The sequence below is a fragment of the Hypomesus nipponensis genome, chromosome 14 (genome assembly GCF_054491055.1).
Source record: "Hypomesus nipponensis isolate SF chromosome 14, ASM5449105v1, whole genome shotgun sequence".
Classification (NCBI taxonomy): Eukaryota; Metazoa; Chordata; class Actinopteri; order Osmeriformes; family Osmeridae; genus Hypomesus; species Hypomesus nipponensis.
Window position 1 is genome coordinate 5,804,949 of NC_140374.1, and position 21,612 is coordinate 5,826,560.

General features: G+C 46.0%; 2 protein-coding genes across 9 annotated transcripts in view; one reads left to right on the top strand and one right to left on the bottom strand.

Moving 5' to 3' along the window:
* LOC146258411 (uncharacterized) lies at nucleotides 1-16,717 on the top strand. Of its 7 annotated transcripts, XM_084671781.1 has the most exons (14): nucleotides 9-189; nucleotides 1,227-1,301; nucleotides 1,624-1,682; nucleotides 1,762-2,001; nucleotides 2,238-2,302; nucleotides 2,677-2,832; nucleotides 6,140-6,174; nucleotides 6,241-6,306; nucleotides 6,340-6,427; nucleotides 6,819-6,931; nucleotides 7,313-7,348; nucleotides 9,883-9,929; nucleotides 10,798-10,932; nucleotides 15,821-16,717. In XM_084671781.1, coding segments are annotated over exons 2-14 (1,239 nt in total). In that variant the 5' UTR covers nucleotides 9-189; nucleotides 1,227-1,300; the 3' UTR covers nucleotides 16,019-16,717. The 7 variants fall into 7 exon arrangements, with proteins under 7 accessions (XP_084527908.1, XP_084527907.1, XP_084527906.1 ...); XM_084671782.1 differs by having other exon boundaries at nucleotides 1-56; nucleotides 6,274-6,427; XM_084671780.1 differs by having other exon boundaries at nucleotides 6,274-6,427.
* The window catches only part of prickle1a (prickle homolog 1a), a 24,855-nt gene continuing 19,948 nt past the window's right edge, over nucleotides 16,706-21,612 (bottom strand). For both annotated transcript variants that reach the window (XM_084671779.1, XM_084671778.1), the window contains exons 5-8: nucleotides 20,619-20,822; nucleotides 20,175-20,361; nucleotides 18,584-19,471; nucleotides 16,706-18,393 (exon numbers count right to left, since the gene is read on the bottom strand). In XM_084671779.1, coding sequence (XP_084527905.1) covers nucleotides 17,468-18,393; nucleotides 18,584-19,471; nucleotides 20,175-20,361; nucleotides 20,619-20,822 — 2,205 coding nt within the window. In that variant the 3' untranslated portion in view covers nucleotides 16,706-17,467. The remainder of the gene's footprint in view (nucleotides 18,394-18,583; nucleotides 19,472-20,174; nucleotides 20,362-20,618; nucleotides 20,823-21,612) is intronic.

Here is a 21,612-nt window from a genome sequence, read left to right on the forward strand (position 1 = left end):
AAAAAACAATGAAAGAAGAATTTAACTGTTGTTGGGAAGACAGATTTTGTGTGCATGTGAGTTTGTGTGGTAACAATAGCTAGCTCTAGCTTGGTTATGTTACATTAAATAAATTGGTGATGTAGCGTAGCAGGTTGTATTTTTGTCGTTTAGGTATGCTTAACTAAGAACATACTTGACCATTGATGGGTAAGTCTATCCTCTCAGTTATATAGCTACTACAGTACAGCAGTATGAAACAGGCTAACTACCAAAGAAACATAGCACTAACAGCAGAGCTTGTTCTATTTTCTATATTAGACATTCTCTGCTAACAGTTAGAGAGGTTAATTATGCTAACGCTACAGTGAAATGGCGAAAAGGGACCACTGTTTCCGAAAGTAAATGCAGTAGCTAATAATATCAACATGTCATTACATCACAATGTTAAAAGAGCAAAACGTTCAGTTTTGCTTGACGCTTGGAAACATGCGTTGTTACAAGATAGACTTGAATTGAGTTAGAGCAAAATGTTCGTCCTCCCTCATCAGAACCAACATTGGCTTTCCTTCTTGACTTTGGCTGAGCTATGAGCCATAAAGCTAGAGCTACCGTTATGCGTTAGCAAGAATCAAAAGCAATAACATTGCGTACTGTTTACAAACAGTAATTATCATTTGACAGTGTGTTTGACAAGGAGACTAGCGAACTAACAATCCGTGTCATTGTCCCCAAGTCAATATCACGAACGAAGATTTTCACGAACAAATTATCGACCGTAGTCGGTCGGCCGCAGTCTGAAAAGACACAAACCAGAACATTTAAATCCAAACACTCGCTTAGCGAGCCAGCTTTCAGATTTGCTATCACTAAATTCTCCGTAACTAAACTTTTTTGTTATCAGTTCCCATTTGCCTGGTCGCAACATCTTGTTTTTTGCACATCGTTGGACTAGTCTATAGCTACTCTAGCGTTCTGGAACACCAGTGTGTGTCGGTAATGTGTGTGTCATTGGCTTAGTTATTGATCAGGGCTTTTTTCACGCAGTTTTTTGGTTTTCGTTTAATTAGCCATTATTGCTAGCACTTTTGCATAGCTAATTAGTGGCATTAGGTACATAGATTTGTACTGTCTACCATGGAGACTTCCTCATTCGCTGTAATGTGATATCACACGCAAGCTAACTAGCTTATTATAATATTTGGACAAATGCACGGAAGGTCTAACTTCATTAATGTGTTTTGTAGGTCCAGAGAGCATACCAAGCAACTAGTCAACTACATCCTCTCTAACCCGCCCATGTCAAAACAAAACAAAAAACAGTAAGTGACAGTTCCCTTCTGTCCCAGTTACCAGTATTATACAGTGTATAACTAGGATTCTTGGCATGTTCATTCTTGCTGTCAGTGCAACCAGGTCAAATATATATGTGGTGGACAAAAGGCATGGATGTCAAATCTGACGTCCCCTCATGGCGTGGTCCATTTTTTTGATACTGAATCCAAATGATTGCTTGACTTTATTGGCTTTTTATATAGCTGTAATGGTTGATACTTGGTTGAAACAGACAGTAAGCTGCCTACTAAAAGTTTGATCTATGTCATATTTTGCATTACTCATCTGACTTTAATTGTAAATCTTCAGTGTCTTACCGGCGAAATGGCAGCATACAAGATGCATATGAGGATTTCCCACACAGAGAAGTAATAGGGATATTAATCCTCGATATTAATCATCTAAGCTTTGTTGGCCTATCCAAAAAGTGGAATTCTATCATTTCAGGTAATATACAAGAGAGTTGTCAGTGTTGTCGAGAAGAGGTCTGTCTTGAGACCAGAACAAGACTACGTCCAGGACTATGACTATGATGACCAGCGGTACAGTGGTTCTCAAATCTACCATGACCAGGATGGGAGAGAACATCGAGGCAAAAACACGCATGGAATGGTTGACCGAGGAGGGTACTATGGTGAAACTACTCGCTTTAGTAGTGGCAGCAGAAGATCTTCACCACCACGTAAGGTATGCACCTTTTTTAAGCTTCTTTAGGATCATAAGAAACAAACTGGTATGTTTGGTTTTGTTTGTTTGCACTGGTATGTTAGGCTCTCCTTCTGGGTTATTCTGTCAGAACAAGAGCTAAGGATGTGTATATGACATGCAGTTTGAGCCTATTGGTTGTTGTACAGGAAGAAGGAAGTTCAAGTCATTTTCTACTTGGCTGAACCATACATCCTCCACCCTGCTCTCTCTTCTAGGATTTCTACCCTTACTACAGAGGATCCAGAGATGATACTCCCACTGGACGGCAGGTCAAGCTGAGGTACGAAGCTCATCTTCAACTTTTACTCATTTTGATTTCAACTTTATTTGACCGTGGAGGGTTAATTGAAAGCAGTACACTACCCTGAAACAGATTCATACAGAACCGACGTGGCAGACTCTGAACCTGTCCTGCATGAGAATGTGTATAGTGTCAGCATGTACCAGCAGGTGGCAGCATATCTTTACATTTGATCCTTCATACTAGTAATGGACAATTCATTAGAATGTGTGATTTATTATTTGAAGAGATGCATTGTTGATTTTGTTACCCATATGCAGGGTAATGAAGGATTTTAGATTGTAAAGACGATGTGTTTGTGCTTGGTGCTCGTGGGAATATGTTTCATGGTCTACTTTACTTATCCACCTCAGGAGCCTTTTTGAAGTTGGCCTTGGGAGCTCAACTCTACACAGAGTAGCAACACCCAGAGGCTCTGCCCAGCACTGCCTAGACAGCCGTCTAGAAGTAGCTTCTACAGAGTGCCAACAGTTCACAGGCCAAAGCCCCCCTCAGTGGAGTCACACCAGGTTTGAGACAGGGACAAAGGGCACCAGTGTCTACTTACTGAAGCAGAGAGCCAAACCCCCACAGGAAAACCAGTTGGGTTACTCCCTCCACTGCCATAGAGCTATACTGCTGGTCCTCTAGGCCGGGATACACCAACCTCCCTGAACCAACGTGTTCTGACCCCCCTGATTCAGACCAAGCCTTGGCCTGTCTTGTACATTGCCAGTCAAAAGAAAAAAATTGATGAATTAAACTGCACATTTTTTTCCCCCCCGTCTAAACACGTGCCAAGTTGTTGGCGTGTAGAGTAGTGTGCATTCCCTCTGGTAGTGGACTTTCTCAGCTAGTACAACTATCAGTAAACTATCAGTTCAACCCCTCTTGCTTTTATGCGATCAGTAGAACCCCTATTAGCAAGAGAGAACAAAAGTTGATTGTTTCAGTGGCACTTTAATGTACCATTTGGTGTGGGCAATGTTTCCTCTAAGCTGCGCGCCTGCCCAGACTAGTTGAAGGACTTGCGCACTGGATTTTTCAGACCTTGCACAAAATAAAATCTGTATTTTTTTTTTTAATTATCATTTTATAAAAACTAAATGTTCAGTTGATCGGCCGAAAGCGGCGAAACCTACTTCATACGTTTCAGTGTCACTCTAGGCTACACGCAAACTTTTTAACAAAACGACGACGAAAATCAGCAACGTTACCTTACAGGCGCCCCAAAAAAGTGGCAGTTTTACATTTAAACACGAATGGCTTGATGAAATTGTTCAAACGGACACAAGCAATGGTCCAGATAGGCTGGTGAAGCTTTCTGATATATTTAGCTACGAAGAAGCTACCTGGGGTTCTCTGCAAACTTACTGCAAAAGTACAGAGGTTTGCGCTCAGACAGATTTCTATTTGCTCTGTATGGAAAACAATGAGGGGGAACATTGGTTGTGGGCGTTCTGCTCATTCATTTAAAAACGTAGAGTAGGCTTGCTTTCCATTAAGGAAACACTGTTCACTTGTTTACCAAATTTCTCTCAAACTAATTGCGCTGGCTGATGCCCATTGATTGTTTAGTGTTCCCATCTGTTCATTACAATCTGTTTGGTGTGTCTGGTGCTTGACCCATATATAGCGTTGGCTAGAAGACCCAAAGATCTCCCCTGGAAGGAGGTGTGGTGCTAGCCATGTGGAAAGGTGGCCAGGCACAGACACAAGCACCCCATTACCCACAACACCCCATTACCCCATCTCTCCATGCTCCCCAACCCCACCACAGTGAGCTCCATGACCTCAGCAGCCCCCCTCAATCTGAGTGTTTGAGTGGGAGCCCCGGTGAGGGTGCATGAAGCAGCCCCCCAGTCCCAGGGTTCTGTCTTGTGTTGAGAGGGGGGGGGGGGGGCATGGCAACAGAAGCAGGCGACGGATTACTCAATCTGCTCCTTTGTAGAGCTCTTGACCTCCTATGATGAATAGCCGATAATGAGGAAAATAGGAGGCCAGTTAAGTGCAACTAGTTGAGTCTCTCTCTCTCTTTTCTCTCTTTGAACCATCAAAGCCACCTTGCTAAATCTCACCAGCTTTGATGGTTTTTGTAAAGTCACCTAGTTAATAGATCTCAAGTCATAACTGTGTGTTGCCAACCAATTAGTGCACGGACTTGATTGCAGAATTCTGATTTATAAATTCATGAAGAAGATGAAAGGGGAGAGTTTTGTTGGCATAATAAGCCAGATAACCTGAAAACATTTAGGCTAGTTCTTTGAAATGTATAATTTATTGACAAGGAGTGCCTGTAATTATGCATTTTATTTATTTGGGTTTCGAAGATTTTGGCTCTTAACAGACGGTCCTTTTAAGACAGCCTCTTGGATCTGAGGGGGAGAAGTCCTTGCTTATCTAGTTTCTATCTTCTGAAAAAGAGCTGCTCGTTAGTTTTCCATTTCTTCCTAGGAGAACGGTGACATCCACTTGCTCTGATTGTCATTTCGGTCTGTCTTGCTCTTAGATTAGAATGCTGTTGTGTCCAGGATTCAGTACACCTACTGGACGCATCATGTAAGGGATAATGCCCGACGAGGTGTCCAATATCATCTGATAACGGACGATGCGGAGACGTGAACCGTCCTAGAGCGGCCTAGAGTCTCTGAATGGATCTTTTACTTCATGCAACATTCCCAAATGTAGTCTAAATGTGCAGAGCAGTGCATCCTTCCATTGGTCCGGTAGTTTTGTTAAACAAACTGACCTTCATTTATGTGTGTTGATACATATGTTGCCCAATTGATTGACTTTGAACAATAGCATCTTATTGTTATTAAAGATTCCTTTGTTTTACATCCTTTGGTGGTTAAAGAGTTGGTGTTAGTTTGGTGGGATTGTGGTAGAACTGAAACGATGGCAGTTAACTTTATTTGTCAAATGGCTGGCTAAGCCTTGGCTACTTCAAACAGGCCTGCTGTCGTAAAAACCTGAAGCCATGTTATGCCTGCTCTTTGTTAGGGACATGGCCTAAGTTCAGGCAGAGGTCAAGAAAGCCAGGTGCCGTTGGCTCATTTATACCTTTGCTTGGTTCTACTTAGTGTTGTGTAGTCACAAGTAATCACCAGGATCAGGAACGAAAACAATAGAGCTTGGTAAATAAACTAATGATTTTACCACAGCTTAAACAGATGTAGTTAAATGCAGGCGACCCTAGTAACCATTGCCAAATTCATGTGGTAAATGATCTGGATTAGTGCTGATGCTGTTGCTTAATGACCTGGTTTATCTTAAACTAATTCAGTGGTCGGAGGCCTCTAACATTTCTTTTTTTTATTGGTGTAAGAACCTTTTCACGCATAGAGAAATTGGCTTAGGTCACTTCAGATTCATGCTAATTCTACCTTTCACTGAATAATTCCACTAAACATATTTTCCCCCCCAAAAAACACAAAGGACATTGCAAGCATTCTTAAATACTAAATGTGGAAACCTTAATTTAGCTCCTGTCATATAAAAAAGCTATTCACAGAAAGGTCCGACCCACACCATGAAGAAGTCTTACTAACCAGATTAGGTATTTGTGCACTCATTCATTAGAAGTTCAACAATTAAAATATTGTGGTTTGTACTGTGGAATTCATAGGAAATGGTTTCTGTGCTTGCATTATCGAGCAGATGTTTTTTTTACAGGCTATATATGATGTCCGTGCCATAGAGAGTATTACTCTCATTAGAGAGAAGGACTTCAATGTTTGTTCTAGACATGAAATGGTTCTGTCGATTGTCAAATGATTTGACTATGAATAATAATTAAACTAGGAATGTAACCGACTTTCCTGGTGTGGTTTGCAGCAGTGAGAGAGCTGGCTCCCTCCCCAGCAGCAGAGGCCGTGGGCCTGGATCCCTCCCCAGCAGCAGAGGCCGTGGGCCTGGATCCCTCCCCAGTAGCAGAGGCCGTGGGCCTGGATCCCTCCCCAGCAGCAGAGGCCGTGGGCCTGGATCCCTCCCCAGCAGCAGAGGCCGTGGGCCTGGATCCCTCCCCAGTAGCAGAGGCCGTGGGCCTTGCCCTCCCAGGTCCCGGTCTGCAGGCAAGGCTGACCGAAGAGGAGAAAAGCCAATGCATGAGCTCACCTACACAGGGTACGCTGATCTGTTTGAAGTGCCCACCTCTCGACTGGTATCTAAACATTAGATAATAAAATAAAAACCAAAGAACCCTCGTTAATTCTAATGTAATACAATGATTTTCATTGCAAATAATCATTTCAGCTTAACAATGTGAGTGAAAAGTTGAAAAAAAAAAAGGAAGAACATGTTCTATGTGATCTCAGACTTTTGAACCCTACTGTATAAGTGTACATTGTTTATGGTGCCTACATCATAGAGCTGTTGGTATAGTAGGACTACATTCAGCAGACGCTCAGCGATGTCCAGGATTTGAACCTCTGACCTTGTGATGTGCAGTCCCATGCTCAACTACTGAACAGTTCACGTCCCCAGTATGTGAGGTTTTGCCTGCCTGTCTTTCCAGAGAGGACCATGAGGCCTTCCGGCGGAGGGAGCCCTACCCAGGATGGGAACGTTGTCGTTCTCCCCTCAGTAGGGATGCCCAGGGCTGCTCCTACCAGCAGAGCCAGCAGAGGAGTAAGCACCCTGTACCCCACCCCCAGAAATGAGACCTAGCCACCAGTTGTCAATATGAAATACCCAAGCCGAAAAAGAGTATCCTCAAAATCTCATTTCAATGCATTCAATGAGAGCGTTTTCATTACGTGCATGCATTTGTCGACACGATTGGAAGCGTTCTTCAAAAATGAATTCACTGATTTTGTGTTGCATACAAGTAAGTTTGTATGTATGCTTTGTAAGTTGAGTTAAAGTATTTTTTGTTGTTGCTGCTGGGTATCTAGGTTACAGCAGGGTTATTGGAACTGTCTCGTTTTGATTGGAAATACCTGGATCGGCTTTTGCCGTTACCGCCATTGTTATGTCATTTAGATTCTCTCTTTTCCTTTTTCTTCTTAGGGTTTAAAAAAGCTTACAGTCAAAACAGGGAGCTCGGTAAGGCTACACAGCAGTGCCCCCTTCTCCCCATTCCCCCCCTCAGCAATTCAACTATTTCACCCATTACAACAGCAATCCCTAAACACAGCAATAGGCTGTGAGTTATTGGAAAATGATAGACATGCATTGCTTTCAGTGGCTCTTGTATTTGGAGCAACAAGCAAACCAAGGCAAATTCATTTGATTTAATGAAGTACCTGTATTGAAACCTCTGCAGTCGGTGCAGAGGCCTTCTCACAACAGCGTTTGTGGTTCGTGATGTACAACTGGTGAACCGCAGATTAACAGTGCCTACAACAGCACATGTCAGGGACCAGCTAATTTTCACATAATGAAACCTGTGAGAACTTGAGGCATCTGTTTTCAGAGGTGTGCATCATTAGGGTCCAGGGTGTGCTCCACCATGTTAGGACATGCACAACCTCAAAGGAAAAGGGTAAAAAGATAGCTTTGCTTTATTGCAGTGATTTGGCTTTTGATTTGAGGTTGACCTCAGCGAGGTGCGAAAGTAGCATGCATGTTTGGGTCAGCAGATGCCACTCAATTCAAAGCACCTCTATCGTCTTGTGAGGATGAATTAAAGTCAGAACAGTTTGTTTTGGAATGACCCGATGACGAGAAGAATATTATTTAGAAATGCAATGATTTGCTTGCTTATAGCTGGAGTATTCATGGAGTTAGGTGGTTTCCCATCCATGATAATGTTTGTCATAAATAAGTTACGGGGATGTTGCATGTAATGTGTAACCCTTTACCCAAGTCCATGCTTGTGTAGAATAATTAAAGCCTTCATTGGGTTTTTAAACTCTGTTTTACAGAGTGTCTCCAGTTGAGTCTGAAGAGCCCCCCTATATTTGGGCAGGACATTCTACCCCCCCTTTGAAGATGCAGTAAAACTGCTAGAAAACAGTTGTGTGTCCCCCCCACCCACCCACGTCTGGAACGCTAATTAGGCCAACACATCAAAGTAAACTCAAAGCTTTTGGGGTGATAAGGAATGCTCACTGGGCATAGTCTACCCAAGGAGATGAAATGGCTCTCTGAGTGAGCCTGGATGCAATGATTGGGTTTTAAGATGCACTAAAACAAAGGCTAAAGGCAAAATACTGCAAAAAAAAAAAAAAAAATCTCATGTGAGGGTCAACCTGTTTGTTAAAGGGACATTCCGGTTTTCCGCAGTTGGCATATGCCTTTGCCAGTGACCTTCTGTGAATAAAAAAAAAAAAGTTTCTGTTGTGGCAAGATACATCCTTCATGCCCCAGTGAAAGCTGAACTGCAGTGCAGCACGTGTTGTGTACCCAGTCGGAGGACAACACTGACCAGCCGATGGGCCGCACCACAGCCTTAATGTCCAGCTCAAACCTACCAGCCTTAGAAACAACCAAGATATGGACTCATGCTTTGATTAACGTTATTTTAATCGTTGGGTTTGCTGTAGACATGACCTATTTGATATTTGCTTCTCTCTGAATACTTGTTCATTCCGTAGAATGTCCAAATCCATAGGAGTTGGTTATTGCTCAGTGGTTAGAGCTCGCAGGTTCAAATCGCCCGCTGTACTATATCTGTTTGGATAAAAGCGTCTGCTAAATAAATGCATTTTTATTACTATTATTGACAACACGTTGATGGTTCCCTCTCTGTCAGCTCATCTTGGATTAGCATCTAGTTATGAGCATCTGTTGTTGGGCATCTGTCAGTAATCATTGGAATTACACCGCTTAGTATTTTCCACTGATTCAATGTTTGTGGTGATGAGTGTTGCAGTTTTCCCTTGCCACATAAACATTGTATGTCCCTGGATGGCTGAATGGACTTGTAGATCATCTGATTAGATTGACCTTGTCCTCAACAGAAGAGGTCACCAATTGACATTTTAATGTTTTTATTGCAGTTTCTCCCTGATCGAGCGCATCATCTTTTGATTGTAGTTGATCCAATAATAAAACGTTGTTTTTCTTCCTAAACTGAGGAACTACCTCTGAGGTTCACTTGGTGTCTCACAACCTGAAAGCCCTGTAGTCAAATAAAGCTGAGGCCCAAGTGTGTTTTTAATTTGACCTTGGCTCGGTATCATCGCCATGGGAGATTCCTTAAATAAAAACAACCATTTCCAGCTTGGACATATTTGTTTTCTTTTATAGACATATTGGAGCCGGCAGAGCACAATATTTCAGTTTAGTCACAGCTGAACTGCACGACCGCTGTTTTGAGAGCACTCGAGCAAGAGTGCCTAAAGTAACCAGCTATTTGTCTGTGCTTTTTCGACAGTCTCTTAGCATCTTGTCCTGTCCAGTCTCCACAGTCAAAGTGTAATAAGTGCTTGGTAGCTCACAACAGCAAGTCAATTGTTGTTGTCAAATGTGTTTTCAATAGAGAGAGACATTTAGCAGTACTGTTTTGGCCCTGATGCATTATCTGTTTTGTAATTCATTTTAAGAAAGTAAAACCTTAATCAAGTTCAGGTGAATGTATGTTGCTGACTGTATCTCTCTTTCTTTATCTTTCTCCCTGCCCTGTTTTTCTCCAGACAGGGTTCCTAATCCCAATAGTTCTCTGGATGCTGTGCGAGTCGAGGTAGGTCTTTGTGACTGCCACTCCCTGTCGTATCCACTTATACTGGAGAATATTGCCACCCAGGAACAATGAGAATAGAACTGGGCAGTGCAGCCTGAGGAAATTCTAAAGGACACAATAAGCTGCACTATACTGTCACCTGATAAAATATACTGTGCACTTTGAACACATTATGGGCAGGCATCATGTGAACAATCCAGCTTCTATACCTTTTGGAACCACAATTCATTACAGTTATGGTGATTATTTTTAGGTGTTGGCGGATCCCCAACTTTAATGTGATTCATTTAAGAATGTACCAGGCCACATCACAGGCTCGTGGATGTTCATTATACAGCCTCTCCTTTCTTGTGGTTTGGTTGGGGTCACGTCAGACAGGGCGCCCAAGCACCACCGAGCGTGTCCCATTTCCTTGCCAGGGGTGACGTCTCTGTATAAACTGAAAGTAATGAGCCAACATGGTCACAAAAGGCATTTTATTATTATTTTTGTTATCATTATTTTAGTCTGAATTTTGTTATACGTCTTAAAATAAGAGTGAAAGATGACACGTCGAATATAACTCTGTGATGTATGTCTTGGTTTTCTTTTGGGGTTTCTTTTCAATGTTGCAGTTTTGTGAAGCGATGTATGTCTCGGTATTAGCTTTGATCTTGGACTGTCACCAGGCTTTGATCAAAGATGTATGGACCAGAACATCCTAGTTTACTATTTGAGATCCAGCATGCATAATGAAGCGTGGTAACGAGTGAGAAGCGTTAAATGAGAAGGCAGCAGACATTCTCCTCAGGTTTGTCTTGCATACTTTGAAACCAGAATCAGTTACCTAAGCCAAATGACCCCTGACCTTTGACCTGCTCCGTCTTAGGAGGAGCCCCCTGCATTGGTTTCAAAGCCGGAACCGGGTGTGAGGGTCAGCGTGGAGTCAGAGAACGCGCCAGAAGAGGACTTTGCGACTCGGCGGTCGAGGGAAATCGCCAACAAAGCTCTGGAAATTGAGAAGGTAATGAGTTTTCTCTGTCCCAACCCCTCCAACTGCCACTTCCCATGTCCGCCAGCTACTAAATTTGGCTAGCTATCTCTAAACCTTCCCCCTCCATCTGGATTACTGGCTCTCTAAAACCCCTGCTTTATGCCGCAGAGTGGTGTCTGGGGAATATGTTTTTTTTTTTTTTTTTTTTCTTTTTTTTTTCGTTTATGTAGAGGAGAGAGAGGGGAGGATGAGTTGGCAGAAATAAGCTCATGCACGGGGGGGGGGGGTTGCACTGCTGTACATGCCCACCAGCCACTCCCTTGTACTCCATCCTCTACAGTACCACTTATCTGTCCCTGTTAAATCAGGGCAGGAATTGCCCTGCAGGATTCCGGCTGGCCACCCACCGAGTGGCACTTCTCTTCGCGTTAACCCTCATTGCTTAGCCCGCCATGTGTAAGCAGGTCACAACCGCGGTGAGGGCCAAGCGGCCGTGGAGCACATTTACCGGAACATCTGCTCTGGGCGCCAGTGCGCACACCCGTTTGTTGCAGCGCCACTGGGAAAACCCTTGTAGCGAGGGGTAGAACAGGAGGTGAGGCTGGAGTGCGGGGTTGGACCCAGGGGATAGGAACTCGACCCGGAGTCGAGTGGACTGGAACTCCGGGCGAGATTGGGACTGGATAGCGAGGCCTACGAGGAATCGGGCTTTTTGTGACTGTTTGTAGTTTGTTTTGGTTGGCGATTTTAAGTTTATGTTCTCACCGTGTTTCCGAATGAAACGGCCCGACAGTCAACATGAAAGTCAGCCTCTGTATGAAAACCTCGGCATCAGTCAGATCCATCCCTTCCTTTGGCAGGAATGTTATTTTAAAGTCGTAGCAGAAAATGAGTGAGAGGAACGTTTTTTAAAGCCCGTCCACCTTCTCCACTGCAGGTGACACTGCAAGCTTACTGAAACCCTCAAAAAACATCCACTTTGTTAAAGTAAACCGTTTTATTCTGTTAATCTGTATAGATTATGTAAAACACACAGGCCAGGCATGGCTGGGAGTGATTTACTGAAGAGCCCATTAATCATTTCAATCAGTGCAAATGAAACGCATCCATCTGAACTATTAGGCCTTCCATTGAGAGGTTTTGTAGCTTGAGTGATTAAAATGGCTCTTTTAATATCCCCCTAATCTGTCCCAGCCCTCTACTCATTACCCCACTTCCTTTATGACACAGGACCCCTGCCTGCATCACCCCACTCGTATGAGCGGAGCTCCACAGACTGTCCGAGTTTCACATTCACCCCCTGCCCCTCAACCACACACACCTGTACACACACACACACACACACACACACACATACACTCACACAGACACACAGGCGAAAGACTTACACAAGCTAAAAACCACACACACTCTCAAGCTAAACACAAACATGCTCTACCGTACTCCGGAGCTCCGTATCTGATGCGGGGCCGGGCCGCTCCCCCAGGCTCCGCCTCCTCAACACTGGGGTCTCTGAGGGCCCCGAGCCCGTCCTGTGTGGCCCTGGCATATCAGGCCGGGAGATCGGCCCCCAAGTCCCACCACAGGGAGAGGAACCCAGGCTCAACCTCCCCCATAGGCTCCCCCACATGCTCTCCTCAAACCTCCCCCACCAACACACTAACCAGACCCAGTGAACCAGTCAAACACACCCTTCCTGTTTGTTTTGGTTTAAAAGGCAGCAGTTAAGAGAACAGTGTGCCTCTTTATAAAACTTTCCTTGAAGTGTGTATTGTTACAGCCTTTGTATAGAGCAAAGCTAAGTTGTTAGTGTGTGTACTATTGTGGTTGTGTGTTTTGTTTGTGATAGTGTCGTCTTTCTGAAGCTCTGTCTGTGTCAAGGGAGATCATTTAATTAGACTTCATTGTTCGTTGCAAGGGTTTTTTTTTTTTTTCTCCCTTCCATCTCTTCTCCACTTCCCAAGCTTCAAAGTGTATAGAGGAGTGTAGAAAGGATGTCATGAATCGAGAATGCAATCAGTGTCGACACACAGTGGAGCTGGGAGGAAAATCAGATGGAAGTTTTTGTTTTGAAAGATGACAAACACGACTATCGTCGAGTGACCAGGAGGGTTCTGGGATATGGGACATGCACTCTGCATGCTTTCGTCTTGTTATTGTCACTTGTTTCCTTTTGGCATCTTCAAACCTGGAAGTGATTAAAACCCAGCACATTTTCCCAAAGGACTTTCCCTACCGTTCGGTGTGGAAAGTCAGATTAGAGTGAATCCGATTTAGAGGAGCTACTTCTCTGACCGTCTCAAGAAAAGAGGAAAAAGAAGGCCGTCTCCCGTCAGGCTGCAGCCGGTGTTGCTTTAAGAACCTGACTCGGCCACACGTGTTGTGAGTCTCTCACTTCGCTGCGGTTGGGGCTCAAGGCTATCATTATGTGGCCCCGCGGATTCGCTTGACATCATCAGCAGACATTAAAGCGTCCGTCTCAGTCCAAACATCTCCCACTGTCGAGTATTTCTGTCAGCTTCTCACTCGCTCTCGGCCCTTCTACTCTGTGTTTGGGTCCCAGCAGTTCTGAGTCTGGCCACGAGATACCCGTCAAGGTCAATGGCTTGTTTAGCCATATGGATGATGGGGGAACTTTCCCTACTTTCCTTACCCCCCCCCCCCCCCCCATAGTACAGTTCTGTGCAGGTTGGAGCTCTATCCCCAGTACTGAGAGAAGAGTCTGCAATGTTGGGGGTTAGCAATGTGGGATGAGAGGCTGCGGTACGTGTGTGTGTGTGTGTGTGTGTGTGTTAACTGCCTCAACATGCTGCAGCTAGTTCAGCAAGGGTATTTTCAGGGCGTTGAGGACGAGAGGAAGCTTGGAGAGATAGTCAAGGAGAGGGGGATGGAGAGAGAAAGGTGAGGAGAGAGCGAGATGGAGAGAGCGAGATGGAGAGAGCGAGATGGAGAGAGCGAGATGGAGAGAGCGAAAACGTCAGTCTTTCAGACGTCTGGGACCTGCAGGCACTTTTGTTGAATTGACTTTTAATTAGCAGGTAGCTCAAAGGAGAGAAACCCCTTATTTAGTTTCACTCAGGAGAACATGATGGCTTCTGTATGAATCGACTTAACCTCAGGTGACCTCTGACAGTCAGCTGCCATGCAGGATAGAATGGATCAAGAAATAGGCCTCATATTTACAATACGAACAACTCTCGGTCTCGGTCTCATGTAACAGAAAATGCATATTGTACATCCAGTTATTCCTTTGCTTTTGGTATTCGAACTGTTGTTGAACAACAGTTCCTCTGGTGTTTTTAGGGTACGAAAGAGAACAGGCCACTTCTCCTTGTACACGCCTGTTTTTAGACTTGCATTGTCTCAAGTTAAATGTGATATTATTCCCTCTTCCCCTGACCTTTCCTGCTAGCATGCAGCCGCGGCCCACCCAGCTGAAGCTGGAGCACCTCCCAGTGTTTGTCCTCTGAGTGTCCTAAGTGGCCATGGACAGTTCAGGTTTCATCCAGGATGCACTTTAACAGGCTCTGTCCTGTACTGAACCCTGAGTTACAGCTTAATAAACACGCCCCCCCCCCCCTCTCTCCTCCTCTTTTTATTTGTTGCAATACCAGACCCAAAGACACACGCTCATGCACGCACACATGCAAAGACGCATACACACACTCACGCTCACACTGAGACTTGAAAGTCACACCCGCTTGTCTCCTAAAACGAAATGGACTCTCCGGAGTTTTAGCCCGGTCGACTTCACTTCCTGCTTGACTGTGCACAGGGATGTGAGTCGACAGCCAGCAGCCTCTGCTGTGTCCACCATTCTCCATGTCCCAGTTTGCTGTAGCCGCTGGGATTGGTCTCACCCAGAAAGGCACAGTGTCCGAATATGTGAGATCAGACGCTGTGGCTCTTTTTCAAGGTAGACGCTGGGAAACAAAATGCTTTGCTGCCTACATACCCTAGATGACTGCATACTCCTACCATGACACAGCAGAAGTTCTGAGAAGCAAGCAGGTCGTTTGATAAAACCACTTCTTTGGAGAAGTGGGTTAAATGTCTCGCTAATTTGTGTGTCCTTCTGACAAAGTTACTGTATTATAGTAGAATGTATAACATATAATACGTTTGACCACAGATGAAAGGCATTCATCCTGACGTCCTTATAGACATTTCTGGGTTTAATCTTCTTGTCAGAACCTTTTCATTTGGCATTTAGCTGCCCTTTGAAGTGAGGAGAGCTTGGGCAGGATTAGCTGAACCTTGGAGGACCCTCATGTCCCAGACTGCACCCTGCCCTGCAAGAGCACTTGGTGGTGCAGTGTGAAAGCTGGTCCAGACCAGGCTTCTGGCAGGGATCGTATGCCGGCCCCAGAGCGGGGCCTCTTAGCCCCGGGTGATAAAGGCCCAGTGGGCTCGCACCTGGGACACTGGTCTGCTTTAACAAATAGGTTAACGGCCATTTCAACCTGGCAGTAAAACCCGAGCTCGACCTAAAAGCTTGTTACAATGGGGTGTGAAAGAAGTGTGCAGTCCCACTTCCAGACTAACACCTCTGCTCCTCTTTGTTCCGATGGACACACACTCTCACAGGCCGGCTCACACATACCCACACCTGTTTTGCTGAACGCACCTACTTGCCAGGAATGGGTTCATTAAGTTCACGGCAAAGCATTGGTATGAAGAATAGGTTTGAATCTCTGGGAGCCAGTTAACCGCGTGTGTACGGTTGCATTTGTGTGTGTGTGTGTGTGTGTGTGTGTGTGTGTGCGCGTGCGTGTGTGTTCCCAGCAGTAGTTTAACCTATTTAATACTCCTCAGGCAAAGATGTCTCAACTTGAACGTTGTTCTGGTGTGTGCTCTTTTGAACAGGTTACTCCAACTGTGTGCGTGCGTGTGTAACTTTGTGCCTGTCTGTGATCAGCTGTACAGACAGGACTGCATAACGTTCGGCACGGTGGTGAACATGCTGGTGACCAAGGAGCCTCGTCTGGACCAGCTGCTGCAGGCTCCTCTGCATAAGAGCCTGATTGAGATCAAGGAGCGCTGCTTGGAAGACCTCCGACACTTCATCGAGGACCTGGACCGGGTCGCCTCAAAGCTTGGAACACCGTCCGAGTGAGAGTGAGAGACACCTTGCCCCGATACAAAGTTCTAATGTGAAGACACTAGTTGACTATATAGTTAAGTATCAGTATAGGGGGGAGGAGGAAGGGTGTTTACAATCGCAGTCCAATGTTATTGGAACTGCAACTGTTTATTTTGTATTATTGTTGAACATGTTCCTTGGTCCTACTTTTTAAAAAGTGAGTTATGTGAACTTTGTGGCCTCCACACTACAAAAGTACGGGGTTGTTTTTCCTATGGGGCACTGTGCCGTCATATACCTTCAACAGTAATCAGACAACACAATGATGTCAAGCACTCTACCATCTTCTTGTCTTGATGGCCATTACAGTCCAGTCCAATTGTATCCTGGACCTGAATCATACTGATTCTGTTGAAAATTGTGTTATTTAGAGTTTTGTGGAGATCAACAACTAAACGTCTATATTTATGGGGCAGTGTAGATGACGTTTTCTTCAAACTGCTCTCCAGCAACCTCAACACACAACACTCAAGTGAACATTCATTCAAAGTTATTTTCCTATTATGACATTCTTGTGGCCACATCTTTTATTGAACAGATTAAGTTTTACATTGTAACCCATTTTGTTACGCACTGTTTTTGTACTGTTGCGTACGTACAAATATCATGTTACCATACAGTCATGTTTTACCCGTCGTTTTTGTGTTCAGAGTAATAAATGTATTGAATTACTGAGGTGTGTGTGTGCGTCTGTCAGTCCACTCTCACAAACCACTTAGGGATTTAAACGACCGAAGAAAGTCTCACATCATAATATATGTTTTATTACAATTATCAATTTTAACCTTATATTCCAGTTTTTTTTACATTTATACAGATTACAATGATCTGTTTACATTACAAAATGACCCATAAATAGAGTAGTCCACCTAACCAGGCCCTATAATGCATACTGGTGTCACACAAGGGTCAGGGCTGCATAAGTCTGAATACTAAGAAGCACATAAATGATGGAATTAGCAATGGTCATACTCTATCAAGCCACATCCTAATTTAATGTTTAAAACCCTTGTTATGAAAGTGAGTTCTGTAATTGCCACAAAAAAAACTTTTGGAACTTGGGGGTATAAAAAATATCCATTATGTATCTGAACTTTACAATATGTACATTCATATCTGCACTGTTAAATAATCATTTCAGTTTGTCTTTAGATGTTGCTTTATAAATATGTTTAGCTCTGAGTAAATGAATTCAATGTTTTTTGTTACAGACTATTGAAATGTGTATGGTATTTGCATTCAATATCCTAATTGAGGTGATGACCAGTGCTGTGTGTTTACATGTACTTCCTGTTCCTAATTCCTCCAGAATTTAGACATGTGACTGACTATTTTGATTTATTTTCTCACTTCAAATAGTGGCAACAAGATACAGATGGCTACAGAGCACGTTAACTTCAAGCCGGGGACTTCAGGAAAGTCTTAAGAAATGATACAGTTCTTCCCCTTGTGTCCCTTCTTCTTGTTGGACTTAGTCCGGCGGCCGTATGGCGGCGAGGGCAGGCCTGCCATGGGGCTGGGCAGGTCCTCTGTGTAGTAGTGTCTGTGTGGCCTGGGCTGAGGGATGGGTTGGCCCAGGAAGAAGCCCTCCTCCTCCGACTCTGAGGAGGAAGATGAGCAGGTGGAGCACCAGTCGTCGTCCTCCGCGCACAGCCCCAGAAACCTCTCCATGGCCGGGCCCTGCAGCCCGTAGTCTGGGTTGGCGCGGGGCTGAGCGTGGGGCCGCTGGATGTGGCCTGGCTGGCCAGCCAGGAAGGCCTGGGGCCCCTTGGGGTTGAGCGCGTGCCCTCTGTGGTCTTCTCGGTAGAACACGCGGGCCCTCTCCTTGGGCACCAGGTGGAGGGCGTTGTCGGAGCGCGACTTGCGGCTTCTGCGCCGCCTGTGCTGGTGGTTGGGATGATGGTGGTGATGGTGGCGTCCGGCGCGAAGCTCCTGGTCGTGCTCCTCAAAGTGGTACGCCCGCCGCCTGGTCCGCTCGCTCATGGGGGGCTGGCGCACGGGCAGGTCACCGTAGCGATGGTGGTCGATAACGTCGTCTGAGAATTTGACCTGCTGGGGCCTGGACTGGGAGCGTGTTCTCCTCAGTGCAGGGAGGTAAGGGGGCGTGGGTCTCTCCTCTGGGAGAGGGGACTCCTCCTCTTCCTCCTCCTCTGGAACGTTCTCCTCCACCTCCTCTTGCTCCAGCTCAGACGTAAGGCTCTTTAGGGAATTGGCGCTTCGATGTAACATGGAGGAGTTCAAGGTTCCCATGTTGCTGGTTTTCTCACAGTCCTCTGTCTCCAGCTCCTGGAAGTTGTGGAGAGAGTAGACCAGCGGTCTGTCCTTACTGTCGCCGTCAACGGAAGCCCCTATGAGAAGAGAGGGAGTTAGAACGAGGTGAAATGTTTTCTACAAAAATGTCAAGTGCAATGTGTCTCGTCTCACTTTCCACGATGCCATGGGTTGAAGCCAAACATTTCATTTGGACAGTGAAGGTTCGGTTGGGTCAACTATCAATCAGTACCTCAGTGGAGTCACGTTCAGGCGAACCGCTCTTACCGGTGATATTGGAGAGTGCCAGGGAATCCATGGAGTCTCTGACGCTCTGTTCTGCCTGCTTCAACTCATCGGTGATGCACTCCAGAGAGTCATCGTACCACTGCTTCTCCTCTCTCTGGAAGCCCGCTCCAGCTCCGTGCTCCAGCTCCAGCTCCTGGATCTTCCTGCTGCTGGCCGGCCCAGGGTGGCTGCCGTAGGCCGAGTCCCCTAACCCGTCCTGGGACTGGGCCCAGTACATATCAGCCTGGTACTTCTTACTGGCCAGGCTCTGGTTTCCCCCTCCGCCGACCCCGCCGCCTCCGCCGGCCATCCCAGCCTTGACCTCCTGCTTCAGCTTTGCCTCCGTCTCCGTCATCCACGGGTCGGCGGGCCGCGGCTCGTCCGCCTGCTGGAAGACGCCGTGCTCGCCGAACTTGAGCAGCAGCTGGGTCATGTAGTCCTCGTGCTCGGCCCACTCCTCCTCCCGGTCCTCGGGGGCCTCCACCTCCTCGCCGCGGCCCCGCCAGAAGCGCTCGTCCGACAGGCTCATGTGCGCCAGCTTGTTGGTGAGCGTGTCGTCGTTGACGTCGGCGGCGAGGCCGGAGAACTTGTAGTTGACGGACGGCGAGAAGAGGAGGGACTGGCGGCACTGGTCGGCCGAGCGGCTGCTCTTCCCCATGCGCACGCTCCGGCGAGACTCGCGGGAGCGGGCGGACTGGAAGGCGGAGTCGGAGGAGTCGGAGGCTTGGACGTCCTCGCCCAGGCTGCACACCTTGGAGCAGTAGATGCGACCCTGGCGAGGCAGGAAGGGGCAGCCCAGCAGGGAGCTCTTACACTGGGCACAGCTGAAGCAGCTCTCGGTGGCGTGCCAGTGGAGTCCGTCGTAGGTCATCTGGGCATGGTCCACACCTAGGAAGCAAACAGGTCAAAGGGTGAATATCCTGCACATTTTACACTTTACCCTTGTGTTCTCTTCGGGTCATTCTGACCCATCAGTCATTGTTACCCACCGTCGTATTGCACCAACTTTACTGCATACAAAAACAAAGTGAAGCATTTTCTTTTAACCGTCAGGCTGTCTCAGACCCTCCACATTGTGAAGGTAAAAAAAAAAAGATTTGTTTTTGTATTGGGTAAAATTGGGTAAACACAACGATGGTTCATTATGAACCTTTGGTTCATGTGACCCGAAGGCAGCACAAGGGTTAAATGTACATTTGATTTATTTGGCGGCATTTGTTGAGTCTAGAGACGGTCTGTATTTACTAGCCACATCACAAAGTAACCACGTCTTAGCTACTAGGCACGGTGGACAAAAAAAAGACAACTCCTTTACAGCAGTGTGTTGGATAGTGCACATGGACAGTACCAGGTTATAATAATAATACAAGACGGTTTTTGTGTGTTCTCTAGAATCAAGAGTTCTGTTGTGTGGCTTGCTGACAGACGTCATATTATATCTATTTGATTTGCACAGTCACAGTCTCGCATGTCATGAAGGGTACCTTATCAGTGGATTTCCAATTGATCACATTTGACAGTGGCGGTGCCAGGGAAGTACTGAGACAAACTGACAACCATCTGGTCTGAATATCCCACAACAAACTCTCACCAATGTGTTCTCCACAGGCCTCACAGTACTCGGCGTAGAGCGATTCAAAGCACCCGCAGCAATATGGCCGACCATCCTTCATGATGTAGCGCTGGCCTCCCAGAACTGTCTCGCATTCGAAACAGGAGAAGTGCTTCATGTGCCAGTGGCGTCCCTCCGCCTCTGTGCACTCATCAGCAAAGATAATCTATGGAAATAAACACACGGTTAGATGTGTAAATGTCTGGCAAATGACAGAGAAGTAGTTCAACAAACGGTTTCTAAAATAAAGCTGGGAGGATTTCCTCTATTTGAAGATACAAGTTTCCACCTAAGGCATAGCTAGAACACAAGTTACTGAGTTGATATTGTTTCTTTTTTGTCTCACAGAAAATGAGCAATTCACTGAATCAGTCAGTCGGTGAGTCAGTGAGTCAGTCATGGAGTCTCCGTGTCCGGGCTCACCTCATCGCAGGCTGTGCATCGAGGTTTCAGCAGCTCTGCGTGGTGTCTGCCACAGTGAATCTTGCCTTCTTGGTAGAAGTAGATGAGGTCCACCAGAAGCTCGTTACAAGTGGAGCACGCAAAGCATGCTGGGTGCCAGCACAGGCCGGGGCCGGCCCTTGAAGCAACCACGGCCATCTCTCCTCCATTCACGTTCTCCCCACACTGCGATGGAGAGGACAACACTCAGGAACGCAAACTCATTCTGTTCACCACAGCCACAGTATGTAACGCCTACTGATCGATTGCATAATCAGTCTCTACCCCAATTTCTTTTCCCTACATTATTATGAAACTGTGGTTAAACACAAAATCACTCGAAATGTTTATTGTATGACTTTAGGCCAAACTGTCCTCAGATGTTTCCCAATGTCCTGCCCATTGTCATATGCAACTGCAGGCTGTGCTCTGCGAGGCCTTCATCTTGGGAGCGGGTGTCATCTGGTGACTACGGTTCATCCCTACAGTTCATGTGACTTGGCTGGGGCTGGGGGGGTCGAGATACGGGGCACAGTCCCCTCCATCTGTGTCTAACCCCCTCAGTGTATGTGGCATCTGTCGACTGAGGGAATTATGACTGTGGTGCCTGTGGTATTACTGTGGTTGATGTGTTCTCTCAATTATTTGTCTGGGTGCCATGTGGGGACACATATACACACATACATGAACAGTGACTGTAGTCCCACAGAAAAAAAAGAAGAAAAAAAAGGACGAGAAACATGTCACTGGGAGTAGAGCGAGGCAAAGAGGGCCTGTGTTGGGGTTGTGTTTTGACAAGCCTTAATGGTCACCCCCGGGCTGCTCACAGACCATAGTAAACAGTAAGTAAAACACTGTACTGAAGCACAGGGCCAACAAACTGGAACTGCACTCCGAACAAGTCAAAAGGAGCTTCTGGCTGATGGGCATGGGCTGCAGATCCAGCATTACATTTATCAGACGCTCTTATCCAGAG